The sequence below is a fragment of the Atta cephalotes genome (genome assembly GCF_000143395.1).
Source record: "Atta cephalotes unplaced genomic scaffold scaffold00003, whole genome shotgun sequence".
Taxonomy (NCBI): domain Eukaryota; kingdom Metazoa; phylum Arthropoda; class Insecta; order Hymenoptera; family Formicidae; genus Atta; species Atta cephalotes.
The window spans coordinates 7,736,684-7,757,430 of NW_012130067.1; the positions used below are offsets into that span (position 1 = coordinate 7,736,684).

Here is a 20,747-nt window from a genome sequence, read left to right on the forward strand (position 1 = left end):
TGTACGAATCAATAAATCGTAATTTGATGCAATTTCGAGATTCTTTTTCGGTGATATCTTGAACACGTTTCATAAACAAGAGAAAATGTATTTTTCTTTTGTTATCGACAGTACATCTATATATCCATCCTCTACATATCCATCATATGTCGCAGTGATTTCTTTAATTACAAAGTGTGCATCGTAGTCCGATAAATTATGAAATACAATCGGAATATAGAATGAATTTTTATAATTAAAATTGCAATTTGCAATTTGTGCTGAATCATAGTATCGCCTGGTGAGATGATAATGATCAAGGACTCGCGTGTCGTCCGGTGCGAACGGTTTCTCGCAGATGAATACCGCGGCACACTACGGTACACCTCCCATTGTTGTTTCGACAATGCTTCCATGAACACGTAAGTCGATACCAAATTTTTCACGCGATACGCCAAGTCTTGAAGTTGCTACTCGAACCACACGAACCAATCGTTATCGCAACGGAATCGATACGATGATAACGCGTCGTTGTACGAGCATCGCGCGTAGTATCTTGTGATGAATACTTCTGTTGATATGCATATGACGACGCATCTTTCTTGTCGAATTCCGTCTTCCGCAAGATGCATTCCAGATCAGATATATACGATGAATGGCACTCGTTTCTGCTTGTTATAGTTGCCGAATTTGAACCATTTGTCGTCTTCGCTCGGCAGTCGAATGGCACAGTTCATCTTACCACAGTTTTCGCTGTGAATCTTCAACTTTGCGCTGAAGTAATGAAGGCACCTGCAAATAAATAGAGAAATCATTTTTCTACTTCTTTTTACTGTTTTTTAAATATTGTTTTTTAACTTTTCTTATACTTACCGTTCGCAAAAATATTTCCTATTTTTGTTTCCGGTAATTTGTGATCTTACAAGGCAGGATAGATCTTTTATCCACACAAAGTGTCTAATGCTGTCGTTGCGTGAATCTTGTAGATACAATAGATTGACATGTTTGTCCATCTTGTCGCCTGTGAGCCATAGAGGAAGAATCTGCTTATCTTCGATGCTATACACATTGATCGATATGTTGTTGAGATTTTCGAATTACGAAATGTCTTCGAACGTTATCAAAAGTTGAATGTCTGCGAGATTCAACACAGTATAATGCGGATGATTTTCTATCCACGTGACTTTTAACTGGATATAGAGTGGCTATCACCGACCACGCGAAGCATGCATTGTCCATCGAATGCACGTTAAGCATCTCTTTCTTTCTAAGTATAATTTCTTGCGACATCTCACGCGCATTGGATTGTTCTTATTAACATTCATTATCAAATTGAGAATTCGTGACGATGCTCACCCGCTGTCACGTTCCTAAAATTCATCCAGTGATGTCAAGAAGAGCTCGATGACATGTCGCTCATACTACTCGCACACATTTGTTGTTCGAAGAAGTTCAAAGTTTTGGATGGCGATACTTATTAGCAATTTTATTGGTGCGTTTATCGCCCGCTACAAACTCACCGTTAAACACGTGTTCACTTTCACACTGCCGTATCTTTCTACACGTGTCTCGCACTCGCTCGAGCACTATGTCGCCAATGTCTTTTAAAAACCGTCATGACTCGATGAATAGAATTTATCATCGCGCCTCTCAATATACGATTCTCGAACGCTGTTTCGAAATCGCGCCATCGAAATCCATATTCGGCATCCATATGCACGAATCGTTCACGTACCAAATCCTTCAAACTCTAGAGCCTCGTGATACATATGATCACTGATTTTCTCTTGCCAATCGATAATCGCGGGCGTTTGACATGACTCTGCTCTTCCAAAGATTTTATGAGCTCATCGCATTATTGTTTATATGCGACGTTCTCTAGTATTTAACTGGGTCATTTACTCTATCAAATCGCGGTCCATGTTATCGCTTGCGTTGACGCGGTGCGTCTAAATCTTCTCATTCTATATCATTTACTTGGACACATGACATTTGTATCATTACATTGATGTCATCGCTCGAACATATTGTAACCTCGAATGTTCATTTGATTACGCTAAACCTAATAAAATCGTCGGCGCTTGTGAAATTGCAAACGCATTTTTGTTGCATTAAATTACATCGATGATGTCATAGCGAGACGCGTCAAATAACAAATATGATGCGATAAACATCTAGTGTAAGATTTATAATCAATATTCAAATATTAAACGTGAATTATTAGATTAGTTACGCTTTGAATAATAATATTTATAGTATATGAAAAATAAACGAATATTTAAACTGTGTCTCAGCGTTTGAAATTATTCATTCCTTCCGTCTTCGTGATATCTATTCTTTTCTTTCCTATACATTCTTTGTATTATCATATTACATGTGCTGGTAGCATCATCGCGATCGATAGTATCATCGCGTCTGATAATATCACTGCATTCGTTTTAAAAGCATTATTACAATATAATCGAATAAGTACAATAGAAATAAAAAATATATATGTACATGTATATGTATATGTATATATATATATATTTTGCGTATGAGATAAGTAAAAGGAATCATATAAGAAGAATGATAAAGAAAATCGTAAATATATATATTAGGTGTACAACTTTGCTTCCGCCGTTTTCCTATAGATGGCTTTAGCGGTAAGTGGTGGTCGAAATAAATAGATCATAGACGTCATACAATAAACTTGGGCATCTGTCAACATAACCCCATAGAAACATTAGACGATTTGTGTCTGCATCATAAAGTTATTCTCGATTGAAAATGTCAATTTACGAGCCAAATTCTCGTCATTTGCGGGAGGTTTTAATTTTTTGCTTCAATATGAAGAAATCTGCAGCTGAAGCTCATCGAATGCTCTCAAATACTTATGAGGAGACTATTAGTGAAAGAACGTGTCGTGAGTGGTTTCAATGCTTCAAGAACGGTGATTTTGACATCGAAGACCGATATAGCGGTGGAAGAGAGAAGGTTTTCGAAGATGCAGAATTGGAGGCATTACTTGAGCAAGACTCGTGTCAAAATCAAGAAGAATTGGCACGATCATTGAGAGTGACTCAACAAGCCATTTCAAAACGCCTCAAAGCCATGGGAATGATTCAGAAGCAAGGAAATTGGGTGCCGTACGAATTGAAATCGAGAGACGTTGAACGGTTTGTTTGCTTGTGAACAGCTGCTTGAAAGGCAAAGACGGAAGAGATTTCTGCATCGCATTGTGACTGGGGACGAAAAATGGGTTCATTACGATTCTCCCAAGCGCAGAAAATCATGGGGAGTTCCCGGCCATGCTTCCACGTCGATGGCCAAACCATCGAATATTCACGGCTCCAAGATCATGCTCTGTATTTGGTGGGACCAGCTCGGCGTAGTGTATTATAAACTATATGTGTATTAAAACCGACTGAAACAATCACAGGTCGGTATCGAACGCATTTGAGCCGAGCAAGACAAACGGCCGCAATACAACGAGAGACACGATAAAGTGATTTTGCAGCATGACAATGCTCGACCCCATGTTGCGAAAGTGATCGAGACATATTTGGAAATGGGAAGTCCTACTCTACCCGCCGTATTCTCCAGACGTTGCTCCCTCTGACTATCACTTGTTTCGATCAATGGCACACGGCCTGGCTGACCAGCACTTCCGGTCTTATGAAGAAGTAAAAAATTGGATCGATTCGTGGATAGCCTCAAAAGATGACCAGTTTTTTCGACGCGGGATTCGTACACTACCCAAAAGAGGAGAAAGTAGTGGCCAGATGAACAATACTTTGAATCATAAATATATAACCAGTTTTTTACAATAAAGCCTCGAATTTCGGAAAAAAAACGGCGGAAGCAAAGTTGTACACCTAATACCTCCGCGTCCTGCGCTTCCCTCTAGCCCATGGGATTAGAACTCGCCTAGTATACCTACTAATATAAAAATGTAAATATTGTTTCTGAATAATTGAATTTTTTGTATAATAGTTAGCAAAAATATAATCAACTACGAAAAAATTAAAATTGTATTTCCTTTTCTCCCTTCTTCTTTTTTAAAAAAAGTATTGAATAAAAAATATTTTGGTAAATTATTAACATCATAGTACATCAAATACGATGACAGTTTCGATGGATCGTATGAACGCATGTTACTTGTTATTAGTCTGCGCGTATCTATCGAAACATTGATTATGGCTCCCGCGTATACCGCGCTCGAAACATGATCATATCAATGTCAGTGTGACTCAAATCTTTTGAATTCTTTTTCCATTATCGAATTTTTTATTTTTGTATCCTTCTAGGTGATTCATAGTATGGTCTAATGACTTCTTCATCGTAACTAAGATATGTAAATTCCACATTTTTGACAAAAGACTAAATAGAAATGAGATCTTGATCTATATTATCATGAACAGACATACTTATTGTTGTGGCATCGATTTCTTAGATAAAAAAGATTCGATTAAAGTGCATTCTTAGTACATGTGTCATTGTGTATTAGGCTTAATGACAGTTACATTAAAACTTATATATTGATTATCTTATATATGATGAAGTAATCGTTTGCATACTGATGAAAATTGTATGCAAGTAGGATTATATCCTCCCATGAATTGTACATACATAAGGAGAAAATCTTTAAATAATCTTGTGATAATTTATACGAAAGTATGTATTGTAAGTAATCAGTCTCTACGTAAGTAATCAGTCTATATTCATAAAACATGTTTTTTAAATTATTCATATGTAGTATAAATCCAAGGAATCCAGTTTTAGCTTTTGTACTTGTTATTAAAGATCCACATTTTATTAATTTGATGTTAGAAAAATAATGGCTTCGATAAAAAACTCGAAAATCTTAACAGCGGTACTTTTATTCAAAGATTTCTTAAATGATTGGCAAATATACTCCTTGTATTCAGTAAACAGTCGAAACGTCATTACACATTCTGTAAAATGTTATAGTTGTAGCGCAATTTTAAAAAATCAGGGATGTGTATCATCTTGCAATTGGTCTAAAGCTATTGTACAACTTTCGTTGAGCATTTGAGCAGCCAATTTGACATTCATTTTATTTTTCCTCCATGTGCAAATATTTGTTGTTAAGTTTATTTGCAAGAAAACGTCCTGCTTCTTGCAAATAAATTAAATTTTCAATAAATTGAAAATTTATTTCATTATCACTTGCATCGTACAATACACGCTTTGATTGTGTATGTATTTAATATGTTTTCTATTAACTTCAGCATATGTGTCGCATCTAGAAATATAAAAACGTTGTGTTTTTCTATTGAATGTTTGATGAACGTTTCATTATGAAGAACATCTGCTCTTAACTCTTTATACATAGAAATGTTTGCCGGAAGTCAAAAGTAAGTGCAACAATTTGCATACCGGATGATGCTAAATTCCAACATTTTTCTTGTAATTTCGGATCGTTCCTTAGATGTCAATCCACTAAAAAATAGGCTACAGATATTTTTCACTACTTGTTGATACATGTTATGAGGTAAACTAAAGCTTCTTTCGCCAAATAAAATGTAAATTTCCGGATCTGATATTACGAGTCCATGATCAACATATCCGACAAATCGTTTTTCAACATTATTCCAACATTATTAGACTTGCTGTCTAATGACTATCTTATCTATTATATGTTAGACAAGCATATAATTTTTTATCGCCAGCAGCTTTACATCTTTGCTTTAATATTTCTAAAGTTTCTAAGATAAACCCAAGTCCTCTAGTAGTACTACCAATTTCTAATTGTCCAATAGTAGTACTACCAACTTCTAATTGTCGACGGATCCGGTAATTTATTTTTGAACAACTTACAATATAATTATATCCTTTCGGGCTATAAAAATTCAATTAAAGCAAATGCTCATAATTCAATTGGATAATTCCCTTTCATTTTTCTTTTGCAATCGTTTCAAAATGCTATGTTCATCTGCAATAGCCTATTATGAAACATGATCATAATGCAATAATTATAAATAACTACATTGTTGCTGCCAATCTACTAATATACTACCCAACAAACATTTTCTGTTATTACAAGATTTACTGCAAACAATAAACAGATATGTCGATAAGAAAGAATTTGCTTTGCAAAATGTCAGTATTCATCATGCAAAAATACAATAGTATCTATCAAAAACATCCATTTTTTTTTGCTTCTAACAAAAACTTATTTTGTCTTGAACATCGGGGGAGACAAGATATTTTTATTGTATTTCTTTTCGCATTGTCTCTAAGTTTAATGCACTGTGTGTATCCAAAACTCCTTTTATTTCAATTTTTGACTTAAGGGTCATACTCATGTTTGCGTTCTCACTTATAATCGAAAGATTCTCATTCCTTTTATCAAATTGACACCAGAAGCATATAATAATTGACTGCAAGTAGTTATCATTCGCGTCCTTTCCGTTATACATTATAATTGTAATGTTACGATAATTATTTTTATGTTATCAGCGTTTAGAGATCGAAATATTTATTGTATTATATTTTGTTTATTTTCCAACCGTTATTTATTATGTATGTTTTTATTATTGAGAGAATGATCCGATCGCGAAACGTCTATTGCTAGCATTCTTTATTAAAATTTCAACTTTTTCATTTTCTTTTTGTTTTTTTGTACTTTCTACTTATCCTGTTCTGTTTTTATAATAATTTTTTACTCGTAGCCTTCTTTTTTCTTTGTTTTTTTATAGATTTTTAGTACTGGCAGTAAATTTTGAAATACAGCCAGAATTTTATAGCGTTTTCAGCCCGACCGATTTGAATTTGCACCAACTTGGATTAAAAAATGCTCCACTATTGATTGCACGTTCTATCAATAGAAGAACACAAAATCGTTACTTCAACTCAAATTAGTGCAAACTCGGTCGGGCCGAAAACTTGTATATTATAAACAATTAATGACAACAGAGAAAAATATCAGGGCGTTCCTCGTTTTGAACCCAGACTTGCTGGTTTCTCCTCCGAGTAGATTTCCATCCTGCCACTGAGCCATACAGCCCTGACGCTGATTACGTCGAAAACGCTTTACTCAGTCAGAAATAATAATGGAATCAACATCGAATCGATAGCATCAAATCGATGTCGATTCGATGTCAATTTCATTATCATTTCTGACTAAGTATAGTCCTCTATAGAAACCTATGAAAAAAACCCATGAGAATTTACAGCAAGATAGGAGCCTCCTCCCATGGGGACCAGTCAAATTTACCACATGTTATCCATGGTTAGACAAACCCATAGGAAAATTTCCCATAGGAATTGCAGGCAAATCCTTGTTTAATAGCTCCTGCATACTGGACGCTGAAACATTTACCGCGCGGCAAAATGTAACAAGGTAGCCAATAAGCTTACAGCTCCTAACATGTTCATTGATTACCGCATCGCATTATACTGCATGACAAGTGTTTCCGCGTCCAATGTGCAGAAGTCATTAGGCTGGGTTTTCACTTGACGTTACAACGCTCATTTTCAACGTTAAAACAAATCATGCTTGATTTGATGCTCTATTTGTCAATTTTGATTACGTTTTGACGCTGAAAATAAGTATCGTAGCATCAAATGAAAACCCAGCCTTACATTAGATGAACAACAAGGATAAATGATAAGCGGGGAGACTCGGATGATGTTTCCGAACGATGAAAAAATTATCGATGGTTATTATCGACTATGCGATAGTTTTTTTAATAAAATATTGAATATATCGATAGTACTAACTGAAATTTTTTTAATTATTATTTAGTATTGCATTATAGGCTATTACTTCCAAAAACTTCAATAAATTCTATCGGATTTTATATATTATATATTCTCCAACATCAATTTCAGTTGAAATCTTGCAAAGTTACTATAGAATGGTTAAGTTAATCGAAGCTTGAATTCATTCATTGATATTAAAAATGGCTGACGAATAGATGATTAGTGAATTCCATAGTCTATCTACAAAAGTGCTATTTTTAATACGTTTTCTAGTTTTGCTACTAACATAAGTTGGTCTGCTTGCTTTTCTTATATCTAGAACTAGGCTAACGCCCCATGGAGCAGAAATTTACAGCAGAACAGAACAGTGCGACCAGTCACAATCGTACAAAAGAAAACAGACTTGAACTGAACGTTCATTCAACTGAATGTAAATGTTAAATAAACATTCATGAAACTTCTTATTTTCAGAGAATGCCTTCCAAACGCTGCAGTGTTGCAATTTCCGTTTTACAAAATACTCTACTGGCCGTTTCTTTATGAACATTCTAGTGACCATTTTTAAATTCTCAACGAACTTCCGCAAACGCTCATGTAAATGTTAAACAAACGTTTATGAAACTTTTCATTTTCGTCAGGGAGACGCTTATTGATTTTATTTTTTACGTTAGAAATAATTTAATTTCAATATAATTTGAAATTAATGGAAATAGTAGTTATTATGCGTAATCTTAAAATTGTCATCTCTGCGACAAACCTCCAATCATTTCAATTGCAACCCTTGATCTTTAGGGAATGAGAAGTACTTCACATTCTTATTAAATACATAATTTGAGCGATTTTTACAATTTTTTATGAAACAATTTGGCATATTGACATTTTATTGATACTATTAAGATACGTCGATACGACACGTACGATGGCAACACTCAGTGTCGGCCATATTGAATTTACATCTTGGGTAAAAGCTGATTAGTTCATTGCTTCCCACTATTTTTGAACGACTGCGCATCCACCGAAATGGTTCACTTTGTATATTTCCACTATGGTAAAAACTAACCAATTACAATCGAGCATTCCCCTGTCGTTCGATTGTAACAGGGGAATACTCAATTGAGTTGGTTGGTTTTTACATTCTGATCCGATGGAATTAAACTCTCGGTGGAAACTAGGCCACTGTTACAATTTGCGAAATAAATGAAAGTTGCACATAACCTCCATATTATATGCTGTAGATGTATATTACAATCATTGTCTATGTAATATGATAGTTACATATTGTTTTTGTTCTTCTTCATTAATGTGGACACAATAGCAGAATGTTAATGATTCAATGATTACTGTAAATATGAAAGAAGATTAATCAGTCTGTTCCATTCCATGTTCTTTCCCTTATGCCCCAGTAAACGCGGAAGCAGAATGAAGTTTCAGTCAATCGTGAGATAAGATTTTACGATTACGTTAAAAATATTTTAATGCTAAAGAAGTTTTAATATTTATCAGTTTATTATATATACATTATTATATTTACATTAAAATATTATTTCTATTATTACAAGTATTATAAATAACATAATATAAAAAGTACGATTTTATATTATTCTGCGTGTTCCGCTTATTCCGCTCAATGGGATATAAAAGATTTAGGAAAAGCGTAAGAAAGAAAACAGAATGGCTGTAATTCGTCGTGTTGATTCCGCGAGTTGCGAATTTCCATTGCCAATTTCCTATTGATTGGCTATAGAATAAAGAAAACAGGGGATTGATTCTATATCTTCAAACAAGGTGAAAATTACAAAAACGAACAAATTTACTAAGTGTTGACCAATGAAATAATCAGTATTCTAGTAAATTCGTTTACTTTTATCATTTTTATCTCGTTTTAAGATATAGAATCGATTCCCTAGTTTACATTCTGAAATTACGCCTAGATAACTCTAGGATACATTTTTATTATAATATACGTAACGTAACCTATATAGCTTAAGTGGGAAGCACAGACTCTTGCATAATGCATAGCACATAATGCATAAGAAAATGTACCAATCAAATTCTTCGTTTTCTTTCCATAAATAAAGAACTCTGATTGGTTGGATTTCTTATATCTTATGTGTATCCGTTATGTAAGAATCTGTGCTTATTCCAGATCTACAATATTTTAAGCCTTAAGTCGTAAGAAATTGACCAATTACAATTGAATTCAAGGAGAATAATCGACTATGATTCATCCATTTGGATATGGCTTAAGGCTTAAAACTCTTGTAGATTTGGGGTTAGAGTTATTTGAGGATATTCCTGAACGCAACTCAGCCCTAAAGCCGGTTCTATATTAGTTGCAAGCTGATCGCAAGTTTGTTGTGACAGCTAATCTGAAGCTTGCATTTTGAAATCAACGTTTCATATTGGCTATTATAACAAACTTGCTATCAGCTTGCAAATAATGTAGAACCAGCTTAAGATGCATTCAGTTTCACGCATGATGCGCATAATGTATCATTTATTCTTGTTCATCGAATGTTAAACAAGGATAAATTACATAAATATATAAAAATATAAATAAGGACTCACAATCTTAAAAACAATAATTAGAACTTTAGAATAAGGCTAATGAGAGTCTAATGTGTTGATGTAAGAACGAAGAGTTAGGAGATGTAGACAATACTCAAATGTTGGCAGTTGTCTTTATTTATTATATCGAACGTTTCGGCTCAATTTGGAGTCATCTTCAACGAAAAAATAGAAAATATAATATTACATTAAAAATTAAAAGTAAATCACTCGCAAATTAGCAGAAATGCAGTAATTAATACGCTATATAAATTATTAACATTTTATTGTTAATTCTTAATAATTAAAAATCAGTAATACTCGTGTGACTCACCTCAACAGGAAAACAAAGAAGTTCACAAACATTGATTCAAAATTTTCATGAGATATAAATTAACACAAATCGTTTCCTCAGATTAATATCGTGTCAGTTCATCTTGACGTAACGTTTGAAATTGAACGTTATAAAATGGACCCAGCAAACGAGAATGAATTAAAATGGATTGAAATTTTTTTATCTAAATGCGTATTTTAAATAGTGAATATTTTTTTTTAATTTAATTGGATTCAATTGGATTCAATTAGATTCAATTGGATGCAATTGGATTGAGAAATTGCATTTCCTATTCAAAATTTTGAATTGAACAGTATTCACAATTGTATGTTTATGCACAGAAAAAGCTAATATTATTTTTAGATTGAAAGGCATAGAGAAAGACATATACTCCAGACATATGCTCCATGCAATTCCTATAAATGAATAAAAATGCATTCAGAATTGAAAAGCATTCATTTTAACATTCGTGAATCAATATCTCTGAAAATCTGAATCCATTTCAATTCATTTCAATCGATTCTCGTTTGTTGGGAACTTATAAACAAGCAATGACAATAAATAAGAGAATCAACCTATAACTATTTTAAATCTCATTATTGTTTTAACATATCTAGTAAGGAAGCATAAGAATAATACAAGGATTCTGTCTGTTTTTAAATTAAGTCCATTCTGCATGTGTATATGAAGCATTTCTGAATTTAAATATTTATTGAGAAATCTTTTCTTATCAAGAATTTGAACATTCTTCCAATCAAATTCATGATTAAAACCAAGTCGAGGATCTGTGATCACTGATTGGTTCTTGTTACTGCTGTTCTTGTTACTGCTTGTATAATTGCGATGCTCAGATATTTTCATGGATAATTTTCGACCTGTTTGACCAACGTATGATAAATGATGCATTATGTATATCATGTGTGAAACGGTGCATCTCTGGATATTTATGCTAATGTGATCCTAATATTAAAGATTTGTCGCGTCGCATGCTCCAATGTGCTTTTGCTATAGCTTCTACTCACTTCAATGTGCGCATTAGAGTAAGTAAATGCTACAGTAGGAGCATATTAAAACTTGCGACGCGAACAAATCTTATGGTTAGGCTTATCGAGGTTATCGATAGTCGCTATCGATAGTTTTCTATCTCTATTACGAGCACACCATGTTTACTTGCATCATGCCATGCTATAAACAGTCAAGCTTAAGACGTAACGGACGTAGTTTTAAAGTTCAAGAAATTCTCGTAAGAAATTTGTAAGCATGACCGACAACAAAAATGATAAGACGAAAGTCGATCTCGGATTGCTCGAGGAAGATGATGAGTTTGAAGAATTTCCCGCGGAAGGTAATTTTTTTAATTAACATATATTTATGTAACATAACGTTCGAAATCGCTGATTCATCAATATCATTAACAAATCAGATTTGGAAAATAAATTTATTAACTAGATTGGACCGCAAAAGATGAAGACAGCGATGATATCAGCGTCTGGGAGGACAATTGGGACGATGATGACGTTGAAGATGACTTCAATCAACAGCTGAGGTATTGCTTTGCCATAAACTTGTTTATTGTTTTGAATTTCACACATATATAAGACAAAAAGAGACAACGTAACACTTGATAAATAAAAAACGTTAAATATTGGATTGTCCAGAAAATTCATGCCAACTAACCTGTATAATTTAATAAATGTATATTAAAATTTAAATCTGACTAATCTACTAAAATTTAAATCGGCACGAACTTTCCAGACAATCCAATATAACATATTAAATGAAAATTATCCTCTTTTGACTTTTAAACAGATGGGAGAAGTGATCCAGTTCTAGTTTTTCTTTCTAAATATTTTATCTACAATTGTCGTTATCGTTAACTAGCAATAGTCAATGACAGCCGTATTTTCTTCCAGGATTATTCTGTCATTAGCTGTTGCTAATTATCTTGGTGAAAATTTTTCTCATAATTTTTCTCATAATTTTTATACAAATTGGAATATTTTTCAGAAATACTCGGAAAATTTCAAAATATCATTTTCATACAAGTGAATTCTGAAATATTCTAAAATTTCTCATCCCATAATTTTTAAAAAGTATTTTTAAATTTTTTAGATTTTATAACATTCATCAGAAATTATACTTACAAAATATCTTAAAAATCTTACAATATTTCATAATTAATATATATAAAAAATTTAGAGAAAAAAATGTAGATTTTCTGGGAAATGTTCCAATTCGTATAAAAAATACGAAAAAGTTAAAAATTATAGAGAAATTCTGAAAAATTATATGAAAAATTCTAAGAAAAATTTTCATCAAGATAATGGTAGCGACAATCATCTATAAAATGTTTAGAGAATCCCAAATTACAAATATAGTTTTCTTAAATCTGTTTTGTAATGGAAAATATGAAATATTGCCTAAAAGTATTAAGCTGATTCTACAATAAGTCGATAGTCGATAATCTTAAGTCTTATTGGTGAATCAGTGAAGTTGGCCAACAGCCAACTTGTACAATTAAGATAAATTTTCTTAAGACTAATCAAATTCAACTTTCCTTCTCATTAGTCGAGCTAAATTCATTATACAACCAACAACTAAGTAGATGCGAAAAATCATAGTTACCTATTTAGGTTAAAACTTAAGATTTCCGACTACCGACTCATTATAGAATCAGCATTAAAGCTCCATATTTTTACATTCTTCTGTCTCATATAATAATGTAAAATTCTATGGCTAATATCCAGTTTTTATTTAAAATTATTTTAAGTTTAAGAGCCTCTTTCACTAACTTCTGGCTAAATTAATTACAGAATCAATTCGCAGAAATGCCAACAGCAATTTAATATATCAGAATATTTCCTCTCTCTTCCTTTTTTGTGTTTAGTTCTCACATTGGCAATCGTGGTCATTGAATTAACCATCAATTAGCATTAATCGGGATTGGTGAAAAAGGCTAAGGGTCTTTTCTTCTGGTTAAATTAATCAATAATTAATTCACAAAAGTGCCAACAGTAATTTAAGATATCATAACGTCTCTCTGTTCTATTTCTGTAGTTCTTACGTTGGCAATCATGGTGATTGAATTAACCATTAATTAGCGTTAATTAGTGTTGGTGAAAGAGAGAGGCCCTAAGACATAAACTAATTTTAAGACTATCTTAAGACATTACTTAAGACAATCTAAAAGAACAACATATGAATACCAGGTGTACTTATATTAGGTGTACGAATAGATTATGAATAATCTAAATTTTTTAATTAAATTCGAGATTCATTTTAAAAGAAAGTAAAACAAATTTTTCAAGCCATCTTTCAGGCTATTGAATTCCATCTCGGAAAAATGCTGTGTATTTGGACACGATAAAGTCGTGAAGCTATTTTCGGATCTTATCCATTGATTGAAAATGAGTATCGGACAAGGCGTGTTGCATTGACTGGAACAAATGACAATCGGAGCAATGTTTAGTGAATGTGCCGAGTGCTGCAAGACGTCCCAGCCAAGATTCATTATAGTGTCTTTTATCTTGGAAGCAATGTGACCCTGACGTCATGCAACAATTTTGCAGAACATTCTCCAATTCTACGGATGTTTCTATTCTATTCTTGACTCAAGCGATTTGTTTTACCCAGTTCCAACAGTTACGGCGGATTGCTACAAATGCCAATTGATCCACTTGAAAAAGCATTTTTTCGAGATGAAATTCATCAGCTGCCTAAAAGATGGCTTAAAATTATAGAAAGCAATAGCGAATACTTTGATTTAAAAATTTGTTTTACTTTTAAAATAAATCTCGAATTTAGATACAAAATTTTGATTACTTCATTTGTATACCTAATAACATACATTATACTAATAAAAAATATAACTATAAAAATAAAAATTTTTAGGGTGTTTTGAGTAGAGTTGGGAAATAGCGTGTTACTTGTAATGACACATTACATTTTCATTACTTGTATTTGCTATAACTTGTATCGTTAATTTTTTATAGATCATGGCCGTCACGAATAATAAGATTATAGGTACTAAATAAACATAAAACTTTTTGCCTATTTTTACTTCATTCACTATTCTCGCTTTAGCATAAGAACATTAAAATATCTATTATATAAAAACTATAAAAACTAAAATATCTATTATATAATAAAATACCGTAGAATTAAACATAAGTATGTACAATACTAATAAAAGATAAAAATGTTCAAAGATAAATATCTTTCTAAATGTTTTATATTTAATTTATATTCTGTTTTAGCATTCTGTCTTAGAAGCCTGTTCTAACATTTAAAAAGTGTAATTATGCAGAAGACAGGCTTAGTCATTGATTTTAATGAAATTAAGGCCATGCATTTTTGCATGAAATGAATGAATCTGACAGATTTCCTTATCTCAATAGTCATCAATTTTAACCATTAATATTTCGGTTCGCCAGGCACTTATTTTTCTGCCAGATTCGTTCATTTCGTGCAAAAATGTTTCGTTGAATGATACTCTGATTTCATCAAAATCGATGAGTAGGCCCGTCTTCTGCATAATTACAAAAAAGTAACGAAAAGTAATGATCTTTTGTCATTAATTAAATAACGCTTTACTTTTTAAAATCGATAACTAGTTACTTTTTATCGCAAGTAACAGTAACACGTTATTTTTAAAAAGTAACTTTCCCAACACTAATTTTGAGCATTCTTAGCAATTTGTATATCTTTAGATCATCTACTTAAAATCTGTACGAAACTGCAAAGTGTACACAAAATTTACAGTGTTGTAATTAAATTTCAGAGCACAACTAGAGAAGCAGAAGGCTACAAATGATGCAAAAAAAATTAATTAATTTGTAATGTATGATTAATCTTATTATTTTATAAAATAAATATATTAAATATTAAGCTCGTGTGTATATCTATATTGTGTATGTATGTGTACATATAAAACTCTTCACAATCTTTCGATTATAATAGAGCTGCAGTTTAGAAAGGTTATATAACACGCACCATATAATATGTTTTACGGGAGCACACAATTTCTTTGTACAAAACTTAGTTATTAAATATAAATGCTATACTTAGAACCCTATTCTGTAACTCTTAATGACAGTAACAATATCATTATATATGTTTTTGTGTAGTACATGATAAAAAAGTTGCGCACCAATAATACAACGATTTTGTTACTGTCATTAAGAGTTACAAAATAGAAGTCTTAGTAAGTCCAGAAATGCATATAGTGCCTTCCCAAGAGTGACTCGTTTCACTACTATTCAATTGAAAGAAGTCATTATTCTCTAATGGAAAAAATACTTGGCATATCTTATTGTAAATATATGATCAGGTACAGTCTTCGTTTTTAAAAAATCTGTCGGGTTTTTCACAAAACATAAACGGTCAACATATCGCTCTTACTTTAAAAGTCAAAGTGATTAAAAAAAATTAAGAAAAGAAACTTGATAGAAGAACTTTTTCAACTTGATAGAAAATTATTAAATCAAATAATATCGACAGAAAGAATATATTTTTAATATATATTTAATATATATTTAATATATTTTTAATATATGATGAAATGTCATTTTTGTCATATCATATTAAACCGCGATGTGAATATACAACAGTTAGGTCGTTTATTTTTGATGATTGTATAATGATCGGATAAGATAATTTATTTAATTCATTTATATTCGAAAATCATCTTTTTTAAATTTTGTCACTTTCGAAGTATGGGAGCGATATGTTTTACATATGGCACATATCAATTTTTTTTATATAATTATTTTGATACAAATATCTTAATGACTCCCCCACAGATACATTGTCGAGAGAATAAAAATGTGCGAATCTCACTAAATTATCAAATCTTCTATTTAAAGAACTTAATAAACATTGAAATTAATTCCTTGTGGCATCATTTGTTTTACAGGAAATCAATAATTCCGATATTAGTGCATCCAACATTTGCATATTTAAATCTACATTGATTTTTTTGATTTTATATGAACTTAACAAATAGTTCAGAGCGTTGTGTATATCATCCTCACCGAATATCAATTTTATATCGTACGATATCTTTTCCTCTAGTATATGTAACAATTTGTCTTTCAACTGTGTATCATTCTGACTTGTGTTATGATGTGATGCATCCCAAATTAACGAAGAGCCACTCAGAGAGTCAAATAACCAAAGAATTATTTTCTGTAAATCATAAAATTAACAAATATAATAACTGTGAAAGAAATATAATATTCTTTTAAATATAAACCTCACCTGTAGGATTGGCTCTGAAATATTCCCAAATAACAACTTAGTCCATCTAACGATTGCTTCTTGTTGTAGTGTGTTGTTACTAGCAATGCCTGCTAGAAGTTCACAAACCAAATCTATCATCGTACATGTCAGTGTTAAATTCGAATCTAATTCGTCTACTTCATCTAAAAATATATAATATTTAATAATATTTAATCTTTTATTATTGTAATTACAAAATACAATTTTATATTATTTTATTTCATACAACAAAAAAGTAATACAAAAAGTTATTAACAATATTATCGTAGCTACCATCATATGAAGTATTAATCGTCTCCCACCAGCAATCTAATAACTCTGAATCGCCACTGGCTTCTATCGAGTCAACTGCTTCGTAAGCTGTGTCTACTGTAAAATATTCTGTCCTTTCCATGATCAGTTGCTGTAGTTCACAAGCTAGACTTTTCTATGAAGAATAGATATTTTGAAATATTAATTTTATATATTATACATATGTAAGTTATAATTTGGAAGACATAAATCAAACTGAAATAAGTTGCAAATTTAGTCTTCAAGGATAAAATTAGGTAGTTTCAGACGATGTGCACAGTGGATAAAATGCAAAGTCAGCTGGACAAAACTTCAATTGTTAAGAAATAATAATAAAATTGTATTTAATAAATAATTAATATTTTTGTGGTCGCTAATTTTGAATTTTGATGTAAATTTAAAAAATTAACTTTTTTGTTATTTAAAAAAATGTGTAACTGGGATTTATTATAATTGTTAATACAAATTATATTATTACAACTTGGTCTTCATAAGAAAAATTAAAAAATAAAAATTGCAAACATTAAAGCAATAAAATACAAAATAAATAAAAAATGTATTATAAAATTTTAGTCACTTGTACATTGTAACTGTTTTTTTTTTAATATAATGTAATTTTATGATAGCGCATTGATAAGCAGTTATTTATTTACTTCCATTTGCCCGTTTTAATTTGTTTAAAAAATAATTAAAAATTTTTAAAAGATTTCTAGTATATATTTTCATCTTCTTTTTCTTCGGAATCTTCTTTTTTTCCTTCGTCAGGTTCAGTTATATGCAATCAGAAGATGTGCAAGCATATCTTCGAGTAACTCTTTGTTTTTTATAAATCTTGAAGAACGAATTTTTTATATTACTGCATACTGAATATCTGCAAAAGTTGCAAAAAAGTAGCACATCATTGCAATTATTTAAAATATATATTACAAAGAATACAATTCTAGTTTGCATCTTTTTGGATAAATTTGGCAAAAATGTTTTCTATTCAGTATTATGTACTAATTATACAATATAAAATAATATTTTAAATTTCTTTCAATACATATATACAAGAATTTGAATAAAACATCTAACATAAATTAAAAGAACGTAACGTTTTCCTTTAAAGAGTACATATACGTTTGATAAGTTTGGTAAATTTCCATGAAATGGCGCTACAATCCATTTGATGACGCGACATCTCGAAAAATCCACTTTTCGAACCCCTTCAGGCCAAATTTCAGCCAGAAAGGATGCATGGTTCACGTTTGATAATCATTTGAAGCGAGATTGGCGCGCAAAAAAGTGCTCTTCCATCAAGACAACGCGCCATCCCACGTCAACGTTGCAATGACAAAACTATGAATTGGGCTATGAATTGATTCCTCATCCACCCTATTCTCCGGATTTGGCCCCGTGTGACTTCTTTCTGTTCCCAAACTTAAAAACTTGGCTCAGTGGGAAAAAATTCTCGTCAAATGAGGAAGTCATTGTCGCCGTCAATGAGTATTTTGCAGACTTTGAGACAGCCTACTTCAAATGACTACCAAACGTGAATTATGCGTCCTTTCTGGCTGAAATTTGACCTGAAGGGGTTCGAAGAGTGAATCTTTCGAGATGTCGCGTCATCAAATGGATTGTAGCGCCATTTCAAATTTGGTTTGGAAATTTACCAAATTTATCAAACGACCCACGTACATTAACAATTGATTATAAATATATATTTTATGTAATTAATAATAAGTATAGAACTACGAGCCACAAGATCTTAATATTGTATTATTAAAAAACAAAAATTTATTATAACAAACGTTTATTATAATGTTTCATTCCCAAGATCATTTTCAATGTTAAACTTGAATCAATTTAAAATCAACTATTTACATTTAACAGATGACAATAACTTGACGAAATAATATGATTTAGCCAGCAATTATAATAATATATATAATTCATTGTTGTGTATGTAACATTGTGTAACATCGTTGTGGATGGTTGTGAGAATTGTTCGATATATAAACGTGAATACGGTTAAAAGTTATCTTACAGAATGATCTTAAAAGGCGCTGTTGCAACCGTTGATGACCACCAAGCGTTATAATGTATTTACATTTTCTTATACTGAATCATGTTCTTATACTACTGAACAATGGTGTATTCACGTTATATATATAAACAATATCTATAAACAATTCTCACAACGATAGTGTACATAACGATGAATTTTATTATTATAATTACTGGCTAAATCATGTCATCAAGTTATTATCTGTTAAATGATTTTAAATTATATAAGTTTAACATTAAGAACGACTTAATTGGGATCGAAATGTTATAATAAACTTTTGTTTTTTAATAACACATTAAGAATTGACTTGGCTTGTAGCTCTATACTTCTTAATTTTATAAATTATTTGAACCTTTTTTCTTATATATTTTATGAAAGATATAAAATATATTTTTCAATAAAAGTTACTCTGACAAACTGTTACTATGAGCATTGTTATGACAATAACAGATTGTTTTATTGGCCTTATGAATTTACGTTATATAAGTATAGACAATACTTCGCTACACTGATTGATTCATTAAAAAATATTAAGTTTTTCAAGTTTTGTCCTGCTAGATTCATATTTTATCCCACTGTGCAACGTGGCCAAAATATGCTAACTTTATATTCTTATTGATCTACTTTCATATGAATAATTACGCATGTCATATGTGCATGCGTGCGTGTGAAATATTTGCTAATGTAATGTATGTATCAGATATGTAAATATGAAATCGGAATTTATCAATAGATGGCCATAGCAATATAGTTGCCGTCAGACGGCGCCATTGACGCCATTTCCTTGTTCTGACATCTGACAAAGATTTTCAACTCACAATCATACAAGTTTCATACAACAGTATAATTTATAATAGCGTTGAACATGTCGAATTTTGTGCTTGGAAACTATGATTTTCGTACAGCATTGATTTTCTGTTACCATTTGAAGAAAACTGCTGCAGAATCGCATCGAATGTTTGAAGCTTACGGTGAGCATGCTCTTGGTAAATCACAATGCTTTGAGTGATTTAAAAAATTCAAAAGTGACGATTTTGACGTGAGAAACGAAAAACGTGGAAAAGCACCGAAAAAGTTTGAAGACAGCGAATTGCAAGCATTGTTGGATGACGCTCAAATTCAACAACTCGCGGATCAATTGAATGTGACACGAGAAGCCGTTTCCATACGTTTGAAATCCATAGGAAAGATCCAAAAGATGAGAAAATGGGTTCCACATGAACTGAATGAAAGACAGCAGGAAAACCGAAAAACCACTTGCGAAATGCTGCTCGCCAGGTACAAAAGAAAATCATTTCTCCATCGAATTGTGACGATGAAAAGTGGATATATTTTGAGAATCCTAAGTAAAAGATGGGTAACTCCAGGCGAACCATCGACATCGACTGCAAGGTCAAATCGCTACGGAAGACAATGCTCTGTGTTTGATGAGGTCAGAAAGGTATGATCTATTATGAGCTGCTAAAACCTGGCGAAACCGTTAATATTGAACGCTACCGACAATAAATGATCAATTTGAATCAAGCTTTGTATGAAAAATGACCAGAATATCAAAAAAAA

General features: G+C 31.7%; 3 protein-coding genes across 4 annotated transcripts in view; 1 reads left to right on the top strand and 2 right to left on the bottom strand.

Moving 5' to 3' along the window:
- Window positions 1-449: 449 nt before the first annotated feature.
- On the bottom strand, window positions 450-1,269 carry LOC105625794. The gene is given in 3 exon segments (XM_012207108.1): window positions 450-771; window positions 853-1,038; window positions 1,196-1,269. Coding segments are annotated over 3 exon segments (582 nt in total).
- Window positions 1,270-11,642: 10,373 nt separating this feature from the next.
- LOC105625618 (26S proteasome complex subunit DSS1) lies at window positions 11,643-15,447 on the top strand. Of its 2 annotated transcripts, none has more exons than XM_012206940.1 (3): window positions 11,643-11,915; window positions 12,020-12,116; window positions 15,351-15,447. In XM_012206940.1, the coding sequence occupies exons 1-3, from the start codon at window positions 11,831-11,833 to the stop codon at window positions 15,400-15,402; spliced, it is 234 nt and encodes a 77-aa protein (XP_012062330.1). In that variant the 5' UTR covers window positions 11,643-11,830; the 3' UTR covers window positions 15,403-15,447. The 2 variants fall into 2 exon arrangements, with proteins under 2 accessions (XP_012062330.1, XP_012062329.1); XM_012206939.1 differs by lacking the exon at window positions 15,351-15,447 and adding an exon at window positions 13,890-13,971.
- Window positions 15,448-16,453: 1,006 nt separating this feature from the next.
- LOC105625619 overlaps window positions 16,454-20,747 on the bottom strand; it is an 8,068-nt gene continuing 3,774 nt past the window's right edge. Inside the window, exons 6-8 of the mRNA XM_012206941.1 lie at window positions 17,123-17,276; window positions 16,829-16,992; window positions 16,454-16,756 (exon numbers count right to left, since the gene is read on the bottom strand). Of these exons, the coding sequence (XP_012062331.1) occupies window positions 16,454-16,756; window positions 16,829-16,992; window positions 17,123-17,276 (621 nt within the window). The remainder of the gene's footprint in view (window positions 16,757-16,828; window positions 16,993-17,122; window positions 17,277-20,747) is intronic.